This window comes from Dendrobium catenatum, unplaced genomic scaffold (assembly GCF_001605985.2).
Source record: "Dendrobium catenatum unplaced genomic scaffold, ASM160598v2 fragScaff_scaffold_1470, whole genome shotgun sequence".
NCBI classification, from domain to species: Eukaryota; Viridiplantae; Streptophyta; class Magnoliopsida; order Asparagales; family Orchidaceae; genus Dendrobium; species Dendrobium catenatum.
In genome coordinates, this window is record NW_021319932.1 from 1,031,571 (window position 1) to 1,054,350 (window position 22,780).

At 34.5% G+C, this 22,780-nt stretch overlaps 1 protein-coding gene across 1 annotated transcript in view; it reads right to left on the reverse strand.

The window, feature by feature from the left end:
* The window catches only part of LOC110104773 (nuclear-pore anchor-like), a 32,720-nt gene that overhangs the window by 4,491 nt on the left and 5,449 nt on the right, over positions 1-22,780 (reverse strand). The window contains exon 3 of the mRNA XM_028700196.1: positions 22,486-22,584. Coding sequence (XP_028556029.1) covers positions 22,486-22,584 — 99 coding nt within the window. The remainder of the gene's footprint in view (positions 1-22,485; positions 22,585-22,780) is intronic.

The following is a 22,780-nucleotide window of genomic DNA, read 5'->3' on the forward strand; positions in this document are numbered from 1 at the left end:
TCCAAAGGCTTTATGACTTCTTGAAAAGTTTTCATATGGTAGCCTGGTAGGTATTTTTTCATGGGATGTTTGGTGCAAGCACAGGTTTCTTTTCTAAATGCAATAGGAGTTTCAAGATAGGTAAAATAAGTGTGGAAGAAATAGGTGTTAAAGGAAAATTACCCTGAGGAGGGGAATCATACCTTGGAGAATCACATTGGACATCTGCTTAAGAAACATTTGGACTTTGGAGCAGTAGTACTTTTGGAGAACATTTTTTCTTACAGAAAAGTAAAAGCTCTGGTTGAGGGTGATAATCCATATGCAATATGATCTACTCCAATTTTTGATAAAGCAATATCTAGCATAGATGTGCTTGGAGTATCTTTACTAGTTTCCCTACTCTTATTTATGTCGGAATTAATTAAAGGAATTGTTAAAATTTTCCAAAAATTATCTTCCTTGACTATATTCTCCCACTGAAAAAAAAAATCAAATAAATGTGATCCTCGACAAAGCTTACATTATTCTTAAAAATAGGAATCAACACACTCAATCTTCACTCATCTGGCATCTTTTTAGTTTTCAAAATAATATTAAAAATTTTAGTAAACCAATAAATTCCTTCATCTCCAAAAAATTTCTAATCATTTCCACACCTCGTGTGCATACACACCTTTATTGTAAGCTAATCCTACAAAAATATTGCTTGAAAATTTTGATTATGCCGATTAGACTAAATAAAAGGATGATAAAATTATAACAAATAATGACAGTTTTTAAAGATGTTCAAAGTTAGGATAAACCAATGTGGATCCTGACCCTCAAGGTGAAATTAAATTTCAAGTGCGCACATATCTTGAATCTTGATTCTAACTTTCATTTTACATTAACAAATAATATTGGGATATGAATAAGCACAAAACTAAAAAAGGCCATCTAAAAAAAAATTGCTTGCACAAATAGCTACAAATGGGGAATCCATTAGAATACCAACGTCTGCCACAAAATCTTTCACGTCATACTAGAAAATCTCTAGCAAACTATTTAAGGATTTAAACCATCCAAAACAATACATCGAGCCTACCCAAGTCGAAAGTCCTACCTTGACTTATTAATGTGATGCACATCGCAAGATTCCTGATCAAATCCATTCTCAACAAGGACAACCAATATAGGTGCCATGATTGTCCCAATGACGATCTATTGATCCTACCAAAATGATCAGGGAAAATGTTTTTTCAACATTTGGCACTCTACATGGACCCGATGCTAACATTGATTAGGAATGTGAAATCAACAAATCCTTTGCTTGGCATATTATTAGTAGCATGCAATGGATATTGCATATATCCTCATCACTCTAGGCTTTATAACATGAATATTATACACCATGGGCGGAAAACATCAATTTAAGTTCAATGGCATCTCTACTTATTCATTTCATGCTATGAGCATCAAGTCCTCATCTAAGCAATCACACAATCCTAAATCAGATACAAAGAATACACCAAGTCAAGCACTTCATTATAGACTACATATTTTTCCTGCCATTCAACCAACTACTAAGAGATGATATGTAGCTTTGAGTAGAACCCAATATACTAAGGTTACAATTTTTGTTACTTCTACGTCTGTCAAACCATCTACATATTTAGCATAGGCTTCCAAAACTTTGAACATACAATATTTCATTTCTAGCTTGCTATTTTGTGGTCAAAATGTCTTCCAAAAGGCTAATGTTGAGTCTCCCAAATTATTTTTACTAGTCACACAAGATTTACCTCCAATTTATGATGAGTGTGATAGGATTAAAGCATCTATATAACCTTTTAAAATAGAACATAACCTAGAAAGATGCATTTTAAACATTAGGATCACGGTTTGACCTAAAGGTATTTCGCATGCAAATATAACAAATGCAACCCAAAACTTCAATGGAAAAATCAACAGTGATTCTGGATGAAAGGAAAAAAAAATTTAAGTATTAGCAAAGGTGTTTCAAATTCAAATCTCTTAAAGGCATTCTATTAATTAAATAACAACCAATTAAGCGAGTATTTCTCCATAACATTTTGGAGCATTCATTGAAAACATAATGGCCCGAGCAGCTTCTAGTAAGTGCAATTTTTTTCTTTCAGCTATGTCATTTTATTATAGAGTATCACATCAAGTTTATTAAGAGAAGGACCATTTTTTCTAAAATGATTGCTCCAAGCAATTAGTCCAAATACATAATTTCGTTGTCAGTCCTTAGAATGTAAATTTTATATTGAAATTGATTTTCGATCAAATGAAAGAAAGAAGAAAAAGAAATCTTTAAATTTTTGCTCGACCTAAGATTTTGTATTCATTAAGTAAACCCAACATAATTTGAAGTGATCTACAAATCATTTTTTCCATAAACTATTTAATCTTATGAGGGTCCCAAACATCATTATGGAAAAAAAATAAAATGGTTTTAAGGCAGAGTAAGAATTTATTGGAAAAAACACATGATGATCTTTAGTTAAGTGACATGACTCCTAATAATTTTAGAACAATCAATTCTTTTAAATAATTCAATAAAAAAAATATTTGAGATCAGGAAAATTTAGATGTCTTAATCTTCTATGCCATAATATAGATTGATCATTAACATAAATTGAACTAGTACCATGTAATTCACCAGCTTCTTTATTCCAGGAAGACTTCTCATCAAAGTACTATAATCCATTTATTTATCTAGCAATTCCAATCGTCAATGCCAAAAGTTCTAGTCCAGAAAAGCACAAATGGAAGATAGAAAAATATTAAGCAATTACTATCTTTAAAAAGTTTGCTAAAAGGGACATTACAGGCAAGATTTTGGCGTGCATAAAATATTGTTTAAGGTATTCAAGGTAATATTTTCTAAGATTTTAATCTATCTTTTACCGACAATAGATGAAAACCTTTCTTCAACACTATTAATTTTTTTAAAATCCAGATAATGGGCAGTACTAACAAAATAAGAGAGACTAGTTATATGATCAGAAACTCACGAATCCATAAACCAAATAAAAAGTACTACAAAATCTCTACGTGCTCTGCCACAAAACAGACAAGATAAGTAACAAGATTTTAGCATTTACATAAAGTGATTTAGATGATCTTTGCTAAATGGAGACTATTCAATTTCATATTTTCATGTCCTACAAAAACATTTTGCTCAACGGATTGGGTGGATTGTCCATTGGTTGGTCTGTCGTACAATTTGTAGCAAGTATCTCTAATATGATGAGATTTCTCACAATAGTCACTATGCATTTATTATTGTCTTGCAGCTGAGGTTGTGCTCAAGAAATAATTAATGCAAAGCCTTCAACTAGGCTAGCAACCACACTAATTATTTTTCCAAGCATCACTTGTCTATGGCTTTCCTCTTTCGTACCACTGCAAAGATTTCCTCAATTTGTGTGATAAGATTTATTCCAATGATTCAACTACAAACTTTATGATGCGGACATCGGCACGAAGATTTGGCGCACTTATCACAGGCGGCGTCGTAAATCGACGGCCATTATTTAAATTTTCAATTATGAGTTATTTCCCGCATTTTAATTCTTATTTGATGTATTTCATGTTTTACCCCTAGGTTAGTTTATTTGAGTGTTGTGGCCCAAGGGGCAATTTTGTAATTTTGATTTTTCTCAAGTTGTGGCCTATATATAGGGCCTTAAGCTATTGTAAAAGGGAGGAAGAATTGATTTAAAAAAATTTTGGGTCCACACTTTTGTTCTTTGTGAGAGAGCGTTAGTGAGATTCCTATGGAGAGGAATCGGAGTTTTCACCAGCCACAGGATGGGTCCGGACTCGTGAACTGAAGTCCCTTTGAGAAGGGCAAAGCATCACCCGTCAGTCGTCGGAAGAGTCCGAGGCTCGCAGTTCTTGTCTTCTATCTTTCGTTTTATCTTTGGTTTTTGTTTTCTTCCTTATCACTCCACGTAGTCCTTTTCATATTCTTCCTCCCTCTCTGCACCCCATGGTCAAAAATTTTCCCCCCAACCTTCATAAAGCAGCCGGCCACTAGTCCAAACCCGCCGGCCACCTCCAGTTCATTATTTCATAGAAGCGTCCTAATTTAGGTTAGATCAAATTTGGACCAAATTGAAATTCAAATTATCTAGATTTGAAATTCGAATTTTAGTTCCTAATTTAGTTCGCCTATTTTAGGAAAGTACTTACTTTAAACCAATTGGAATTTGGGTGAGCAAATCTTGGATAGCTTTCAAATTCAAATTCATGACATAATTGAAAAGTTTTCCTAATTTGCCATCCTATTTTTGGAAAGTTTCCAATTTTCATCCTATTTGAATTTCAAATTCAAAAGGGACTTAATTAGTTCTTTTCTAAATTCTAAACCCAAATCATTAATTCCCCAGTTAAAGTATTAATGGCCTCTTAATTTGAAATCAATTTTCAAATTAAACTTCCCCCCAATTTCAATCAAAACTGAAATTAAATTTCAGATTTTGAAATTTCCTAAATTTAAATCAACGAGCTTTAAATCACCTCATTCAAAGCCCCCTTATTTCATGCAAGCTGCCGGCCCCATTAAGGAGTCAATTAGGATTTGGTTCCTAATTCCCCACCTCCCCTCAAGGCAATATTTCTAAATTCCTTCCTCACTTATGTGGCTGAAATTTGCATCTCCCGTAACTCCTAAATTAATTCCCACATCTAAGGAATTAATTAAGGAATTCCCAACCCGCCACCCTCTCACTCCCGTGAATTTCCCCTCAACTTTTCTCAGAAATTGTATTCAGATTTCAATGCCAAAAATCTGAAAGTGTTTCAGTTTTCCTGAACATAAAATTTGGAATTTTCAGAACTGAATTCTGAAATAAATCCCAGAGCTTCCTCTCTCTCCCACCCGTCTCCCTCCTCTTTCCCTAAAAGCTCCTCTTTCTCACGGCAGATCCTTGCTGGACTAAAGGCTAAAACTCCTCCCATAATTCTTTCTTCCCAGCACCTGAAGTTGGAATGCTCTTCTGAATTCAGAAAACAACTGTGAAATTTTCAGATTTCCTGAAGGAAATTTCCTTCAGATTTTGGAGAGCAGATCCTCCCCCTAGCAATCTCCTACCCGTTCTACATCACTTTATTATACCTAATATTTAAGCCAACAAGAAACTTGAAGATGTGACTATGTCTACCATCTTTTATAAGAATTGTAGTCCTCATATACTTCGTGTTTATAAAAGGTTTAGTAATTTACTACTTCGTGTTTATAAAAGGTTTAGTAATTTATATAGGGTGGATTGTGTATTATGATATGGCAACATAATGTCACACTTAACAAAAAAATTGATGCATCACCAAGAGGAGAAGGAGCACATAGATATAGACATGGGCCAATCACAAGAGCCCAAACAAATATATTAGCTAAGTTTTTCTTTTAATTTATTTGTTTTCATTATAGGAAGTCTAAGATTAAAGTGTAGTAAAATGTGCTTTGGTAATATTTATAACTATTGAAATTCTAAAATTTATTTTTTTTCATTCAAATATTTGAATTTTTAAAATTAAAATTTCAAATTCCAAAGAAAATGTCATGCAAAATTCAAATGAGAGGTGGTAGCATTAAAAATGCAACTAACCATCAAGAGTGTGGTCATCCACACCCTTCCTTAGTGTGAAGAGGTGCTTCTCTTAACCAATGGGTGCTTAAACCACCAAAGCACCCTAACGCATTCCTCCCTTTTGATTATTTCAATTTTTTTTTTCTATGTAACATTATTGGTATTTTATGTTAAAGGAATGCATGGATCGATGTTGTTTGAAATGAAGTTTTGAGTGTTAAACTCTTAGAATGAAGATCAGTCGAACTCCTTTGTTTGGAAATTGCTTGTAGGCAATTTTTTTCTGCTTTCTTCTTCGGTGAGTTCAGAAACTATTTCTCATAAACTCAACTCTTTTTTTTGTTGTAGAATCCTTCTACTATCTCCCCTACACAAGCACATAGCACTTCCCAAGCTTTTCATATTTCAAAATTATAAAGCAAAAGGAATGCCCTCAGCCTAAAAAAATTTAAAATAAAATAAAAAAATAATAATAAAATGCCCTCAGCCAAGACGAAGTCCTCGTGACCTAACTCCTCCCAAAACTCTCAATAACTTTTGGAATGTCATCATATGCTCCATTACAACATTAGAATACTCATTTATCTAATCCAACTTTTTTTAGTCCCTGGAGCATCTCCATTTTCCTTCAATAAATTCCACAATTCTAAAACAAGCAATCAACTAATCCCTCGCCCAAGCCCTTGGTCGACCATTATCCCTTGGCCACACTTCACCAACTAATCCACAAACATGGCAACCAATTCCACATAATTCTTAACTCTCTACAAACATCAAAGCTTTGTTGAACCTCATTTCAAATTCCATACCAATATATATACAATTTGGTATCAAAACTAAAGCGTAGATAGTGAGAAGTGAGCCAATATTACAACACGAGCAATGGTAAGTTTTTCATATGTGTATTAGACCATATTACTTTTCTTCCTAAAGTTTCTTATAAGCCGTTCAATCAAAATGCCTCCATCTGATGTCATTATCTTTTCATTGCATGATAACATGGTTGAATTGCAACATCTAAAAGCAGCGTTTACCAAATCACCAAAGAAAAATAATAAATGTATGGAGGAAGTTGGGAATCATTGGTAATCCTTAAAAACATTTGTCAATTGACTTTCATTGTGAAAGAATTGAAAATGACACATATTTAATACCACAAGAAGCAAACCTTAAAAACACCTAGGCAGATCTTCAATTAGTTCTAATGGTTTTGAAACTATTTTACATGAAAATTTTTAGAATAAATTCATATGGCCTAAATGCTTATATACTTGCTCCAATAGTAATAAACATTAGCAAATGTATTCATGCTAACCCGTTTGCATGACACAAAGGATTTCTCTTCAGGTGTTAGAGATTAGAGATGGTACTTACTATTATAATGCATAATGCATCAACAATATTGAGTAGAGTTCATTCAAGTGGAGGAGAATTAATGCAACACAAGGAGGACAAGGTGCACATGGAGGTGGGCATGGGTCAATCACGAGCATGGATTAAAAAAGCAATCCAGGAGCAAACCTCCAAGCGCACCTAAAGGCTTAAGCCTCACCAATTTTGGTGAGGCTTACGCCTTTTTCATACAAGACATTTTGAGGTGCCTCCTCAATCAATTAGATTTAATTTAGGATTCACTCTATATTAACGAATACTTAACCCTATCATCCCCACACACATGCACAAAAGCAGCAGTTCTTCGAATTGGATCGAATAAGTATAAGGAATAGGGAAATTGTGCAAGAGTTCTTAGTAAATCCTCTGCAACATCTCAGTGTCGAGCCCGTCACCAACAAGCGAGCAATGGTGCAACACCACGACATCAAGCACGTCTCCAACACACGAACAGCAGCTCGACATCAAGCATATCACCAACATGTGAGCAACAACAGAGCACAAGTAAAGTGCATTTCAAATATGGAAACTTATAAAACGTTTTGTGGCTTTGCTAGTTACAATTTTTAAGGAGGAAGCGAGGAGTTGAAGAGGAGGGTTCACAGTGATGGAAGGACTAAAAGCCTTAAGTAGACCATGGACTCTTTTATTTCTTCTTCCTAATGCTACATTTATTTCTTCAGCAAGAAGTATAGTCATTATTCATGAATTACATTCCCTCTTTCTTTTATCTCTCTCAATTTTGGGCATTTGAAAGAAATTAGAGCGTTTGAGTTTGTGCCAATGGCTAAGATAATTGCTAGGGAGCTTGTAGCAATCATTCTTATCCATGAATGTTTAATTAGGTTAGTTTAGCCTTAGGTTGAACTTATGATGCAAGCAAAAGATACAGGGAGCCTATATCTCTTGATCACAAAAGACACGACGGACTTCTACGGGCGAAATGACTAAAGACGAGAAAAGAGACGAGCAAACTCTTACATTTCAATTTAAACTAAACAAAAGAAAACTTACAACAACACAAACGACTCTTGCAAATAAAATGACGACACCCTAAAGTTGCTTCACTTAGAGAAGAAGGATACAGGTGGAATGGCGATTGCGGAGAGACGAACGAGGTTAGAGCCCGAGAAGAAAGGTTGTGAAAGAGCCCGCAGGATTTCCGGAGGGGATGAGAAAAGAAGGGTGGAAAGAGCCCGCAGGATTTCCAAACAACCCGCAGGTTAACAGATTTTTCCCAAAAATCAAATATCATTCAACTATTTCAAACATTACATAACCCCCCATATTTATAGGTATGAAAAGGAAGACCAAAAGACACCTTACATTTAATTTAAACTTAATTCAAAGCATTAACACATAAAAAAACTCCCCCCCAAGCTCACGGTTAAACACCCAAACCAGGAACCAAGGAGACAGCCACGGGAGACGAGGGGAACCGCACGGACCGAGAGCCACGGCCACGGGAAACGATGACGGTCACGGAAGAAGAGCCAACCCGTGAGATCCCAAGAGGCAAACACAAAATACTAAAAGCCATGAGGAAACCAAAGAGTCACCTCATGGGAAAAGACATTTCTCAGAATTCCAAAAGCCGGTTTGGAATTCCAAGAGACCTACATAATTAAAAACATAAAAAAGCATAAAAGTACATTTAATATAGGATAATAAATGAACTAAAATATTAGCTCATAATGAGCTAACCCTTAGTTCAATAAATGAACTAAAGTCCAGCTCATAAATGAACTAAAAATTTAGTCAAATATGATGAACTACTAGACTCAAGGGAAGCCAAAATTTGAATTATTTTGGACTTGTGTTGACACCCCCACCCCCCCTTTGTCTACATCAACTTAAGCCCATACTTGACCTCTTATTTAGATTTGAGCAAATCTCCTAGAAATATGGAGATTTCATTTGCATTCATTTTTTGTGCTTCGCTGCATTATTGTTTCTAGAAATCCATACCATTTGCTACACTTCACTCTATATATGCTTGGATAATCTTATAGAATTTTTATTTTCTTTCTCTCCAAATAATATCTTGTTTGGATTATCTTATCAACAGTGATTGTAAACGGTGTTTAAAATTGCGCAATCAGAAGCGCGCCTTGAGGTGTGCCTTAGCGCAATTGTTTCCCGTAGCGCGTCGAGCCGAACGCACCATCCCGTTCCTTGACGCGTACGCCTCAAATAAACTAAGGTGCGCATTGAGGCGTGCTTCACCTCACTTCTGTGAGGCGTTCGCCTCGAAATAAAATGACTTAAATTATTTTATTTCAAATTATATCTAACAAAATACTAATTATATAAAGGTAAGAAAGAAATATTACAGTTGAAGAAGATTTTGAAGATGACTTTGACACTGACAGTAAGGATTCTTCTAAAGAATGCCAAAGTGAAGATGTGGTTGCCTTGGGTGTATTTAAGTTTGAAGTGAGTGCTTAATTTGAATCTAGTTCCAAACTTTTGTGTTATAATAATATTAACTTTAAAACAAATAATTATGTTGATAATTTATTTTATTCTTTGTAATTTTTATGAGTTATAATTTTCTAGTTTTTTTTTTTCATTTTGAGGCTTACATCTCGCCTCGCTAAGGCAAAATACTTCAATATCTTATTTTGTCTTTTTAAGCATTGATCACAAGAGCCCAAACCAAGATAATGTTTTTTTTTATTTATCGTTGTTATCATTATAAGTCCAAGACTAAAATATTGATATCTGCATTTTTATGATACTTATTTGAATTTTTTTAATTCAAATTTTTAATTTTAAATTTCACATTATAGAGGAACATGTCACCTAAGTTCAAATGAGAGATAGTTGCATCAAAAATGCAACCACCGCATTAAAAGTGATCATCCATACCTCTCTTTGGTGTGAATAGGTGCTAATTTCCACTAATGGTCCTTGAATCACCCAAACAACCTTTCAAAAAAATCACCCCCACCCAAATTCTTAAGCCACTTTCCATTTGCTTCAAATTTTTCTTATACATAAGACTATAAATATTCTATGTGAAATAATGAAAGGATTAATGTATTTTGAAATGAAATCTTTAGCGTTAAATTCTTGGAATAAAGCTTGGTAGTCGAAGCCCTTGTTTACAGAATAATTGGTGGCAATTCTCTCGCTTCTTTGGTGAGTTCAAAGAACTATATCTCTTAACCATACTTTTTTTCATATTGTAGAACTCTTCCATCATATCTCCTACAAACTCTCATAAAATTTCTCAAGCTTTACATATTTTAAAATAATTTAATAAAGGCAAGAGAAATCCCTCGATCATGAATAGGTCCTCTTGGTATAATCTTGACCTACCTCCTCACATAAGCTTCTCAAACAAATCTAACCTCTCAAATCTCGGTGCTTACAAGATCAAGGTACTTGATGTTAAACCAAGCCAATCAATTGTATCGGTCCAACTCGAGTTTTTCCTTGATGGTGATGTCAAAGAAGATAAACAAGAGACCAACGATCCATATTGTTATGCACAAGGAATTGCTTTCTTTACATACATGAGTCAAGCAAAAAGTGATCAATGCCATCATAGGTGTGAACATTCAAAGAAAGCTAATCTTCTCAAGTCTTTTTAAGAGAGTTAGTTTGGAGATTTCTAATCTTCCTCACCCTTAACTACTCCGTTGTATCCAATAAGACATCGAAATGAGGATTGATCGACAATATTGCATCCACTTAGCCATCATTCAAAAGTGCATTAATGAAGTGGCTTGTGAAGTAGTCCAACCACATATTTATCAAATCATCTTTAGTTGCTCATACCTAAGGGAACAACCACATAGACTTATCAAATCATCTTTAATTGATATCTACATCTAAAGGGAAGAACAATATAGACTCACCAAAGACAGTGTTAGCTATACCAACAACAAAAGTGGGGATTTCTAACTCATAAATAAGGTGGCAATAGAGGAAGTCAAAAGCATCATTAGTAATTGGCAACAATTCATAATTCTCTTCATCAGATCAAAAAAATTGGATAGCAATGCTTGCTCATCATTTAAAATAACAATCAAACAAATATGACAAAATTATTTACACGAAAAAGCACCTTCCTTTTTTCTTGGTAAAAATAAAAAGAACATGCTGATTGTGGGAAGCAAAGAAAACTATAGCTTGCGGAGGAGTACTCTATCCTCTTCCAGGAGCTGATCTTCTAGCACAATGAATAATGGAGCAAAAAAAATAAACTTGCCTCTAATGCTCCACTACCCAACATTGAGTCACAACTTAGTGGTTGAGAATAAGAAGAAAAAGAAATAAGTCTTAATCAACTATAAACTCATCAAATCAAATAACTTTCCTTGATAAATCTCTAATTGTTATGGTAACCAAGAAGGATGATAGTCGGTGCATGTGTTGTAACTAATGGGCAATGAATAAGATCACTCTGAAAAATAAGTACCCTCTTCTCCATCGAGATGATCCCTTGAACTAGTTGAAGCATTCGTCCATGCTCTCAAAATTTGATCATAAGTCAAACTAGCATCTTTTACATCAAGAAATAGGATTCTTGAAACAACACATTCAAAATAAGACAACGAGTGCATAAATCAATGGTGATATCATTCAGCCTTTGTAATGCACTAATGCTCTAGCAACAACAATATAATTCATGGCATCCTCATCAACAAACAAACATGAGAAGAACGCCTTTTGCATGTGAACGAGCTCAACCTACTATAAAACAATCAACATTACCTTGATCACAATAAGTGTGATTTAGATAAAAAGACCTTACCTTATTTGGGGATGCGCCAAAGGATGTAAACAAGGTTCACAGCTTTATGGAAACTTTGACAATATCGGAATATATCAGGAGGTTCATTATAATTCAAAATTTCTGTTTGATTGCTTCACCAGTTCACACTCTAACAAAGGCCAATAAAAAGCTTCTATCAGAAAGAACACACAAGGATATGTTTTTTCTATAGAAAGGAGAATAAGCGAGGAGCTTGTTTTGGCTTTGCCTAATATTGATACCATTTGAAGTTGGAGGAGGTATGCAGTTGGAGTGATCATTATGCGAGATAAGAGGCATATAACCTATTAATCCAAAACTCTACAAGATAGAAACAAATACTGTCCTACATTCGATGAACAATTTCTAGCACTTCATCAAGTGGTGAAGCATTACTGAACTTATCTATTTGGGAAGAAAACTATGGTTCACAATAGGATTATCTATTCAATTAGTTTGGTTGGTTGAGTTCATTGAACTAGCTTAATTGATTGATTTCTACTTAGACGGCATTGGAATTGAACTAATAAAATTAAGATTCAGTACAAAAATTAAACTGACACAATCTCATTCAACTATTCGATCAATTCTAGTGAACCAAATGAGAAGTTTAGGCTAGATTGTTCAGATCCATTGATTGTTCTTATGGTTATCAGTTCCTATAGGAGGTCTTTCAGTTGGAGCACATAGCCTCATATATAAATGGCATTAATTCCATCAACCTTCTACGACTGCTTAAATGAGATGAAAAGAATCAAAAATTAGAATTGTTTCTTCAATAGGACACACAAAACCACTCTCGAACCAAGGTTTTTGGTCAATCGATACTCAGATCCAAATCAAAATTTACAAAATCGAACTGAAAAAAAAAAAAAAAAAAACAAATAAGAAGACCGCTATCAAACTGATGCTACTTGAATAAAAACGAGTTAACCGAAATAATTTTGCTTGATTTATCTTTTTATTTTGTCCAAACAACACACAGCCCTAGTTCATGCCAACCACAAAATGCTTCAATATCTTCAAACATAACTACAGCTTCAACAAGTCTGTAATATGAAGTGGATGAACATAATTACAACAATTCGACCATGTCATCAAATACAAAAAGAGGCATCAAAACAAGAGGGAAGACATGCTCTCTCGCCCATGCTCTTTTTGCAATCATGTTGCAATCTACATTTCACAAAGAATAAATTCGTTTGTGCGATGACAACAACTAAGTAGAAGCCAGCTCTCATAGGATTCTCGCTTAGCAACTTTTAGAAGTCATTATGGACATGATGAATGAAGAATACATTTATTCATCCACCAAATAACAGCCAAACAAAAATTATCAATAGAATAATGATACATCCTATGCGAGGCATAAATTCCCATCATCCAAAGACTTGAGATGAAAAACCACATACATCCAATTTGCTTTCCATCGTCCTTCACATAGTTCCACCAATCGAGTGCCATTTGAGGTATGTTTGGGATACCTACCCTAAAGTCAATTAAACATGGAAATCAACATTGATCCAACGCATCAATAAAAAGATACAGTTCTAAAAGGGCACAATTGTCATGGTAAGGAGCCTGAGGGTTCATGAAAAAGTGGAGAACAAACTTCGTAAAGTGCTACAAAGCTAAGAACTTCAGCATGATCATCATCAAAGTAAAGGCAAATATGAGGATGGATACCTCGCATGGTACCACGTCAACAAAGTATGTCTCGAAGGTGAATGTAGAAAGTTCAAATGAATATAATATGGTTAACTTAAAATTTACTCTATGGTGAAAATTTGCTCCATACTAGAAGCCTAATACTAAGTTAATTGTTGCAGAGATGAGGATGCTCAGGTGGATGAGTGGCTTTACTCTTAGAGATAGGATACAAAATGAGCATATTCGTGAAAAAGTTGGAGTAGCCCCAGTGGAAGATAAGATTAGAGAGAGTCGCCTTAGATGGTTTGGTCACGTAAAACGGCGGCCTTCCGATGGCCCGGTTAGGAAAGTAGAGGTATTAGATTTGACTTATGTTAAGAAAGGTAGAGGTAGATATAAAAAGACCTTAGAGAATATCAGAAATGATCTTTACTTATTAGATTTAAACGAGAATTCGACTTTTAACATGACACAATAGAGAAAAAATACTCATGTAGCCAGCCCGACATAGTGGGATAAAGGCTTGATGTCGTTATTGTTGTTGGTGGTGATGGTTAAAATTTGCTCCATATTGAACATGAAATTTATCAAACCATTTAAGCATCCACATCCCATGTTGAGCAAAGGACCAAAAGAAAAATTGCATCCACCAAATAGATTGGTGCAAGGGAAAGAGAAACAAGTAGAATTAAACAAGGCGCTAGAATGAAAGATTACCTCTAAGAATTGTGATATTAAATTAACTATATCATCAACAAGATATATATGTATAAGTTAGTTAAACAAAGAGATGGTAGTAGTAAGGATTTATTTCAAGTGAAGTGTATTAAGGATGAAGATCAAAAAGCGTTTTTATTAGATAAGGATATTCAACAAAAGTGGATGAGATATTTTGTCGAACTTCTAAATGAAGATTATGAGAATGCAATTGATTTTAGTAATCGTAAAACCCAAAATGAAAATAAAAATTTTAGTTTTTATCGGCGTATTAGTAAAACCAAAGTTAAAAGAGGCTTTAAAGAAAATCAAGTGTGGAAAGGTTGTTAGACCTGCTAATATTCCAATAGAGGTGTTGAAAATGCTTAGGAGATGAAGGAATTTCTTGGCATACTAAACTTTTCAATATTATTTTGAAGACTAAAAAGATGCCATATGAGTGGAGAATGAATGTGTTGATTCCTATTTCTAAGAATAAAGGTGATGCACAAGATTGTTTAAATTATAGAGGAATTAAGTTAATGTATCGTACTTTAAAATTATGGGAGAGAGTTATGGAGCATAGGTTGCGGCGTGACACTAATATTTCTCAAAATCAATTTGGATTCATGCTAGGTAGGTCTACTACTGAAGTTATACATTTATTGAGAGGTTTGATGGAGAATTATAGAGAGAATGAGAAGGATCTGCATATGATTTTTATTGATTTGGAGAAAGCATAGGTTAAAGTTCCAAGAGAAGTACTATGGAAAGTTCTACATAATAAAGGGTTTAATAATGCTTAAATTCAAGTCATTAGTGTATGCAGGAGTTGTTACATGTGTTCAAACACAAGGGGGTTTGACCAAGTATTTTCCTATTTCAGTTGGATTACATCAAGGATCAACCTTAAGCCCATATCTTTTTATTTTAGTCATGGATGTTCTCACTAGACATTTGCAAGAGGTTGTACCCTGGTGTATGATTTTTGCTGATGATATTCTTCTTGTTGATAAGACTAGAGAGGGAGTTGATGTTGTCAACCTTAGAGTCTAAAGGCTTTCGTTTGAAAACATCTAAGATTGAATATATAAAAATGTAATTTTAGTAATAATAGATATAGTGGGGGATTATGACTTTGAGTGATCAAGTCATTAATAAGAGCCCACGTTTAGATATCTTGGGTCTATTGTTCAGAGTGATGGTGAAATAGATGAGGATATTTTAGTAAAACTCAAGTATGGTTGAAGTGGAGAAATGCATCAGGCTTGTTATATGATAGAAAAGTCCCCCTCAAACTTAGGGAAAATTCTATAAGATCGTAGTGCGATCTGCAATGCTTTATAGTGGAGAATGTTGGCCATTAAAAGAGAAGCATAATATTAAGTGTTGCAAAGATGAGGATGCTTAGGTGAATGAGCATATACGTGAAAATGTTGGAGTAGCTCCAATGGAAGATAAGATTAGAGAGAGTCGTCTTAGAAGGTTTGGTCAAATAAAAAGGCAGCCTTCTGCTGACCCAGTTAGGAAAGTAGATGTATTAGTCTATTAGATTAATAGATTTGACTTATAATAATAAAGGTAGAGGTAGACCTAAAAAGACTTGGTTAGAAAATATTAGAAATAATCTTTCATTATTAGATTTAGATGAAAATTTTGACCTTTAACAGGACACAATAGATAAAAAGGAATCATGTAGTCGACCCCACATAGTGGCATAGATGCTTGTTGTTGTTGTTGTTATAGTATCGACAAGAAAGGACAATACAGCTTTCATTACCAAGCATACAACCCAAACAAGAGACAGCATTGTTTCCTCATCTTGAAGTAAATTCAAAAAAGCAAGTCTACTCCAAAAATTGGAGGATTGTGAAAGCATCAAAAAAAAAAAAAACACTACACAAATAGGTTAGCCAAGTGGAGATGCGCCAAACAAATTGTTCCAAATCTTACTAGTTGACTTTAAGCTAAACAATTTATATTAGGGTCAAACAATGTTCCTTTGCTACGTAGGGATGTGACTCTTTCGTTCATTTTTGTATTGCTATCAAACACCACTCACTTATAATGACATATTTCACTTGAAATACCCTTCATCCTCCTCTATCTAAAGGGTAGAGTGGTAGACAGCTGAAAGCTTAAGAGAAGATATATTCTTCTTTTATTAAGATGCAAAGTTTCTTCTTGAATTCTAATTATCAAATTTGTAGATCAGAGTTAGAAAGGTTGAGTTGAGCTCAAAATATGCTTTTATTTCCAAGCTCGTTTATATTGTTCCATCTCTATGAACTTATCTAACTTGCTCTTACAATCTAGGCTATGATGCACCGACATGGACACGGCGACACAGACACGACACGACACGGACACGGTATTTTTTAAAAATATAAGACACGAGTGCGGCGTGGACACAACATAAATTTTTTTTAATATAATATCTATAAATTAAAGTGACATTATATTAAAAATAACAAGCAATAATAAATAAATTTCATGATAACTTATTTAGCTTATAACATAAAGATGTTTAGTACAAAATGTCTAGTACAACCACAAAAATATAAGCAAAAAATCATTTTATACAACATAAAGATCCAAATACTCAATAAAGTGAATGATAGAATTAGATTCAGATGTTGGTCTTTGGCCTTCAATATCATCATCATTGAATATCATTGCTTCCAACTCTGGTTCATCTAGAGAAATATTTGCAACCTCTAATAATCACATATCATCAAGGCACTCGAACTCATCTCCAACAACATCCCATATCTTGTTATCACATGTCACATAAAGTGGGTTTTTCCTTTATAGAAACGAAGATTTGTATGCACATAAACTAAATCTTCAGCACATTGTGGAGTTATTTTATTCCTCTCCATTGATTGAATAAATGAGTATATGCTCTAATTTCTCTCACAACAGGAAGAGGATGATACTTGACCAAGAAGTTTTATTGCTATTATTTGAAGAAGCGATGCTGAAGCTTCATGAATCAAACACCACATTTTTGGATCCATCCTCCATCTATCAAACCAAAGATTCTTGATCATCAAAATCCTCTATATATCCAAAGAACTTTGCAAGTTCTATATTAATTTTTCTTCTCTCCTCCTCATTTGGGAAATATTTTTTCAGGCATATCTTTCTCATATTTGAAACTTCTAAATCTTTGTGTTGTGAGACACGTTCAGGGTCTTCTTGAAGCCATTCTTTACTTGAATATCTTCAAATAATACAAAGCATATAAAATTATTTGTTCATTTACCAACAAATTTAAATTAATTTAAAACATGAATACAAATGTACCTTGGATTTAATAAATGAGCCAAATAATGCAGAGGTGTGTTGCTTTTGCTCCACCTATCTTCAAGAATGGTATAAACAATGCTCCAAAAACTTGAGTCTTCTTCATGTGACTTTCTTGCATGTCTGTATATAATTTCTTTCACTTTTGCTAACATAGAGCACATCTCATAAATCAAATGTATGCATGATTTATTTGTGTTAGCCACTCTCAACATATCATAAATTGGATCAGTGAAAGCCAAAATGTAGTCTACATTATCCAACCACAAATCACCTAAGACCTTTTATTTAACATACCTTGCCTTCCCAACATCATCTTCTCGATAGCAAGACCACTTCTCACAAATCACCATTGATTGAAGAGCATTTTTAATTTGTTTGAATCTTCTCAACATGATTATTACAAAGGCAAAATGAGTTTCAGCAACAGCTAACATTTTCAAGTGGGAGAAATCATTAAACATTGAAAGTCTCATCAAATGGTTCATAATTAAATTTCTGATCAGAACAACACATCTACAACCACTGTTATCCAATGACATTCAACATAGATGATTTCATTAGTCTTTGTATTCATTGTTGCACAAATATTTTTTAGAGCAAGATTTAAAGTGTGCACAACACAAAGTGTCCAAAATATATGGAAATAAGTTTGCTCCACCAATAATCTTGCAGCTCTACACACCGATGCATTATCTGGAATAACATGCACAACATTTTAAGGCCCAATGATGAATATCACCTCTTTATTCAAATTGGTAATAAAATATTTATTATTGAATTCTCCTTCACAATTCACTGCTTTAATGAACATTGGGTAATTCTCTGTAAAGGCTATGAAATTAATAAGGGGTCTTCTTTGAGGATCTGTACAACCATCACACACCAAACTAACACATTTTTCTTTCCGCACTCCTTTTGTTGGTTCAAGTAATGTCTCAATATATGCTCTTTTCCTTTCCAATAATTTCGATCTTAATGCATTGTAGCCAGGTAGAACATATCCTGCAAGCTTGTTGTTACATGCAAAAATGAATGCATTTTTATAATGAGGATTCCTTGCAAGGTTGAAAGGAAGTCCAGCTGGAAAAAAAAAAAAACATCTTTGCTTTTTCACCATTCAATTCCTCTCGCTGCTGCAAATTAAAAGCCTTCACTAGAGAACTACTGGCAACTCATTTTCTTTTCTTTGTTTCATATCATTCACTTCTAAATGATAAAGCTGGATCAACTCTCACAGATGAGGAAGAAGTGTGGGATAAGCCATGAGTAGATGGCAAAGATATCTCTTTAGGGAGTGTCCTTTGGATCCTAGATTCAACTTCATCAACTTATCTGTTCAATTCAATCAACTGCGACGTAGTAATCTTAAGACACATTTTAATTCCACGACCAAAAATCTTAAATAGAAGTGCCTTCACCCTAGAATAAAATCATTTGTAGGTGCCACAATAATAATTGCATTTGAATAACACATTTCCTCCTCCTTCAAATGTTTTTCCTAACTTTGTAACATGAATCCATAACGGCTTATCAGTTTCTACTGATGGCTCTTTTGAACCTTCACCTAATCCACTCCTGCCAGCCGCAAAGCTCATTTTGTTTTAAAATACAATTGTGTAACAAACCAATCATATATATGAATACATCAAGTTAAATTGATATGAAGTGAAATCAAAATATCCCAATAATACGAAAATATGAATACAACAATATACCGGTCTGTCAGGGGTCCAAGGGGGCAGCGGCAGGGTTCGACCTGACCAGTTAGGTTTCGGGGTCAAGGGGCAGCGTCCCTATGGGGGTTTCCGGGTGGTACCGAACATGTACCGAGCATGTACCTAGCGGTATCGAGCATGTATTGAGCGGTATTGAGCATGTGATGCAATCAAAAATTTGGGAGAGGGACCCAAATTTTTTATCACAAAAACTAGACCTTACTAGGAAATAGAACATTACAAAACTTATAATAATTAGACAAATTAAACAAAACAAAACACAACTTTAATATTATAAAAACTATTACAACTTGGACACTTACAAACGACTCTTACAAATGACTCTTACAAGACACCTAAAGTTGCTTTCCAAGAGAAGAAGGATACAATGGAATGACACTTGCGGATAGAAGAAAGAGGTTAGAAGCCAAGACGAAGGAGGAGGAGAAGCTCGCAAGCTTTCCTAGAGGAGAAGGAGAATGGAACAAGCTCGCAAGCTTTTCCACGAACAAACCCGCAGGTTTTGGCTTCCAAAAATCACTCACATAACCTATTTAAAACAGCCCAAACATCTTACTATATATAGGCATAAGAGGGGAAACTTAACAGCCCAAAAGTTCCTCAAATCCCCAAATAGAAATGAAAGGCCAAAAGCTTACCTTGCTGAAATCCCAAGAGGCACAGCAAAAATCCAAGCAGAATAAAGCCACGGAATCAGCCAGGAACAAAGCAAAAGCCACGGTTTCAGCACAGGAAACCAGGAGGCAAGTTACAGTTCCAACAGGGAATTCAAATCACGGTCAAAAAAGGTGCCTTAGCAGTAAAGCAGGCAGCCAACTGAAGAGGCAGCAACATTCCCGAAGAGAGCAGCAGACCGTGGGAGAGAAATCCAGAGAAGAAAAACTGCAGCAGCCCCAATTTAAGAAGAATATGAAAGAACAAGTTCCATTCATCAAATCTAGCTCCCAATCATTAATTTTATAACTAAAAATCAGCTCATAATGAGCTAATCTTTCACTGGACATTAATGAGCTAGGGAAGTCAAAAATCAAATATTAGGATTTGATTTGACCCCCCCTTGCCTACATCAGCATGTACCTAGCAGTACCGAGCATGTATTGAGCGGTACCGAGCATGTACCTAGCGGTACCGAGCATGTACCTAACGATATCGAGCATGTACCTGATCGGTACCAAGCATGTACCTAGCAATACCTAGCAGTATTGAGCATATACATTAGTTTTTCAACAATGAAGAGAAGAAATGACGAAATCCACTTACAAATCTTGGCTCTCTTGCACGCAAAAGGTGCTCTATTTGGCCTTGATTGCAAACTTTGCCTCGGATGACCACAAAAATCACGCAGGAACGAAGGAATGGGAAAGACGAGCTCTACTTGGCCTCAGCTTGAGCAGAAATGACGAAGGCTCCATTTGGCGTCGGCTGCAAGCTCGCACAGTCCGCCCTAGAAGATTCTTTCGTGGATCGGAAAAATAGGGCTTTTCGTTCGCAAAAATTTCTAAATAGAACGGACGATTTATCATTTAATAACCGGACACGAGTGTCCGACACGCGTGTCCGATTTTAATTTTAATTTTTTAAATTGCGACACTCCAATGCCATGTCGGACACGTGTCCATGCCGTGTCTGACGCATGTCCGTGTCCGACACTGCATACCCTCTTTAAGCGGAGTGTCGGTGCATCATAAAATCTAGGTGCCCAGTCACATAAGTTCAAACCAGGCCTCAACCCAATTAAGATTACCAAAATAGATCAACTTTAAACATTGCATGAACAAAGAATCAACTCCTCTCCAAGCCATCAAATTGCTTGGTAGTCCTGTCCGAAAATCATATTCTAAGGACCCTGAATAGTTTTGGATCCCGACGCTATGTTAAGTAAACATATACATATTTCTAGTTGGAAATACATAACAAATGTTGGCCAATTTCATCATCATTAAAATATGACCAAAATCAAGCCAAAGGAACACAACACTACAAGAACGCCATTTCCCATTCTGAATGGCTAAAAAATTAGAGGACAACTACTATATTCTTCTATACATCCTACAACTTATTTCTATTATTATCAATAAAGGACACCAAATAAAAATCCAATATGATTTTCCCAACAACAAATTGCAACTCAAAGTAGCATAAAGTGGTTTCAATCAAGTGAAATGACAAGATCACATATAACAGAACTAAAGGAACGCTCCAGTGATAAGTAATTATAGGAATTCTATGGTTTTGGAAAATGGCCATCCCTGTTACAGAAAAGTGTTCGTTTGACGAAGATCCATTCATCTCCTTTATGATGAATTTCTAGCTGGAACCCTAAGTTCTAGCCAAATTTTGGGTTCGATGTTGACTTTCAAGTGATTAGTCTCTTCAATTTATCTATCACAAATTTGTTAATTTTCCTTAATAATCTCAATCAATTTATTATTTGTAAAAAACACAAATTCTGTTATTTCTTCGGCATCTAACATTTGTTGGGGTTAGGCATTCAGATAGATTGTAACTTGGTTTGCTATTTGGTTCCTAATTCAATGCCTCGAATGAAATTTATGAATTTCCAGTTAAGTTGTAAAGTGTGATTTCTGCAGAAAAGATTGGTACTATAGCTTATTATTGGAATTCAAAAAAATTTGGGATAGTAAGCAACCAATAGTATTTCGAAAATTTTGTTGTATGAGAAAAGGTTTTGTGATTATAAATAAAGGATACTTGGAGCATATAAAATATTTTTTACAATAATAATTCCGAGTGTTTTTTTGATGTGAATCATTTTAGTATCGTACAAGTGATGCGTGCCAAATTCAAGAAAATGTCATTTCATTACACAAGCATGAGGCTTAGATTTATACCATGGAGTTTCCTTTTTCTTAATATTTTTATTTTTCTTTCTTGTATTTCTAGTTATTAGTCTAACATTGTAATTGGATTTGATCATAACTCATGGTTTATGATTGTAGTGTAATTTTAAATTGATGTGTGAATTTAATCTTAAATTTCTATTCGAGCGACAATTAGATTACCATTTGTGTAAATTTTATAAACTTTTATTTTCAGCATAAAAGATGAACGCTTGTTTAACTGGATAGTCAGTGAACTACAAATTTTGAACTCATGTGTATGATTCGATGCATATATCACATAATTGTATTAGGAAATCATGGGGCTTCCAAAATCGAGTATCACAATTCCTTGGTGCTTTAAGAAAATAAATAATGAAACAAGTTAAAAAAAATGATAAAAAAAAGGAAATGTAAACTGAGAACTTCTAAAATTCTTAATAAAGTAAAAATCCTGCAATATAAAGTAAGAGTTTGAAACCCTCGTATCAAATATTTAAAATAAAGCTAACCTTAGTTAGGTGAGTACAAATAGCTTGGCAACGCGTCAACTCTGTCTCAATCTCATTTAGTTTAGATTCCCTTGATGAACTATTCTCTGACAAATGGATCTTTCCAAAATGACCATAAGCAAAGCAAAGACAAGGGAAACATTAGAAAATACACAAGATAGCATTAAAAATCTAAATTATAATGACAGAAGGTCAATCCATACATTCAAATTAAATTTTCTACACTAGTGGCAGACTCTTCGAACATGTCAAACTTCACAACTTTTGGCAAAACAAAATAAAGCCAAAATTTGGA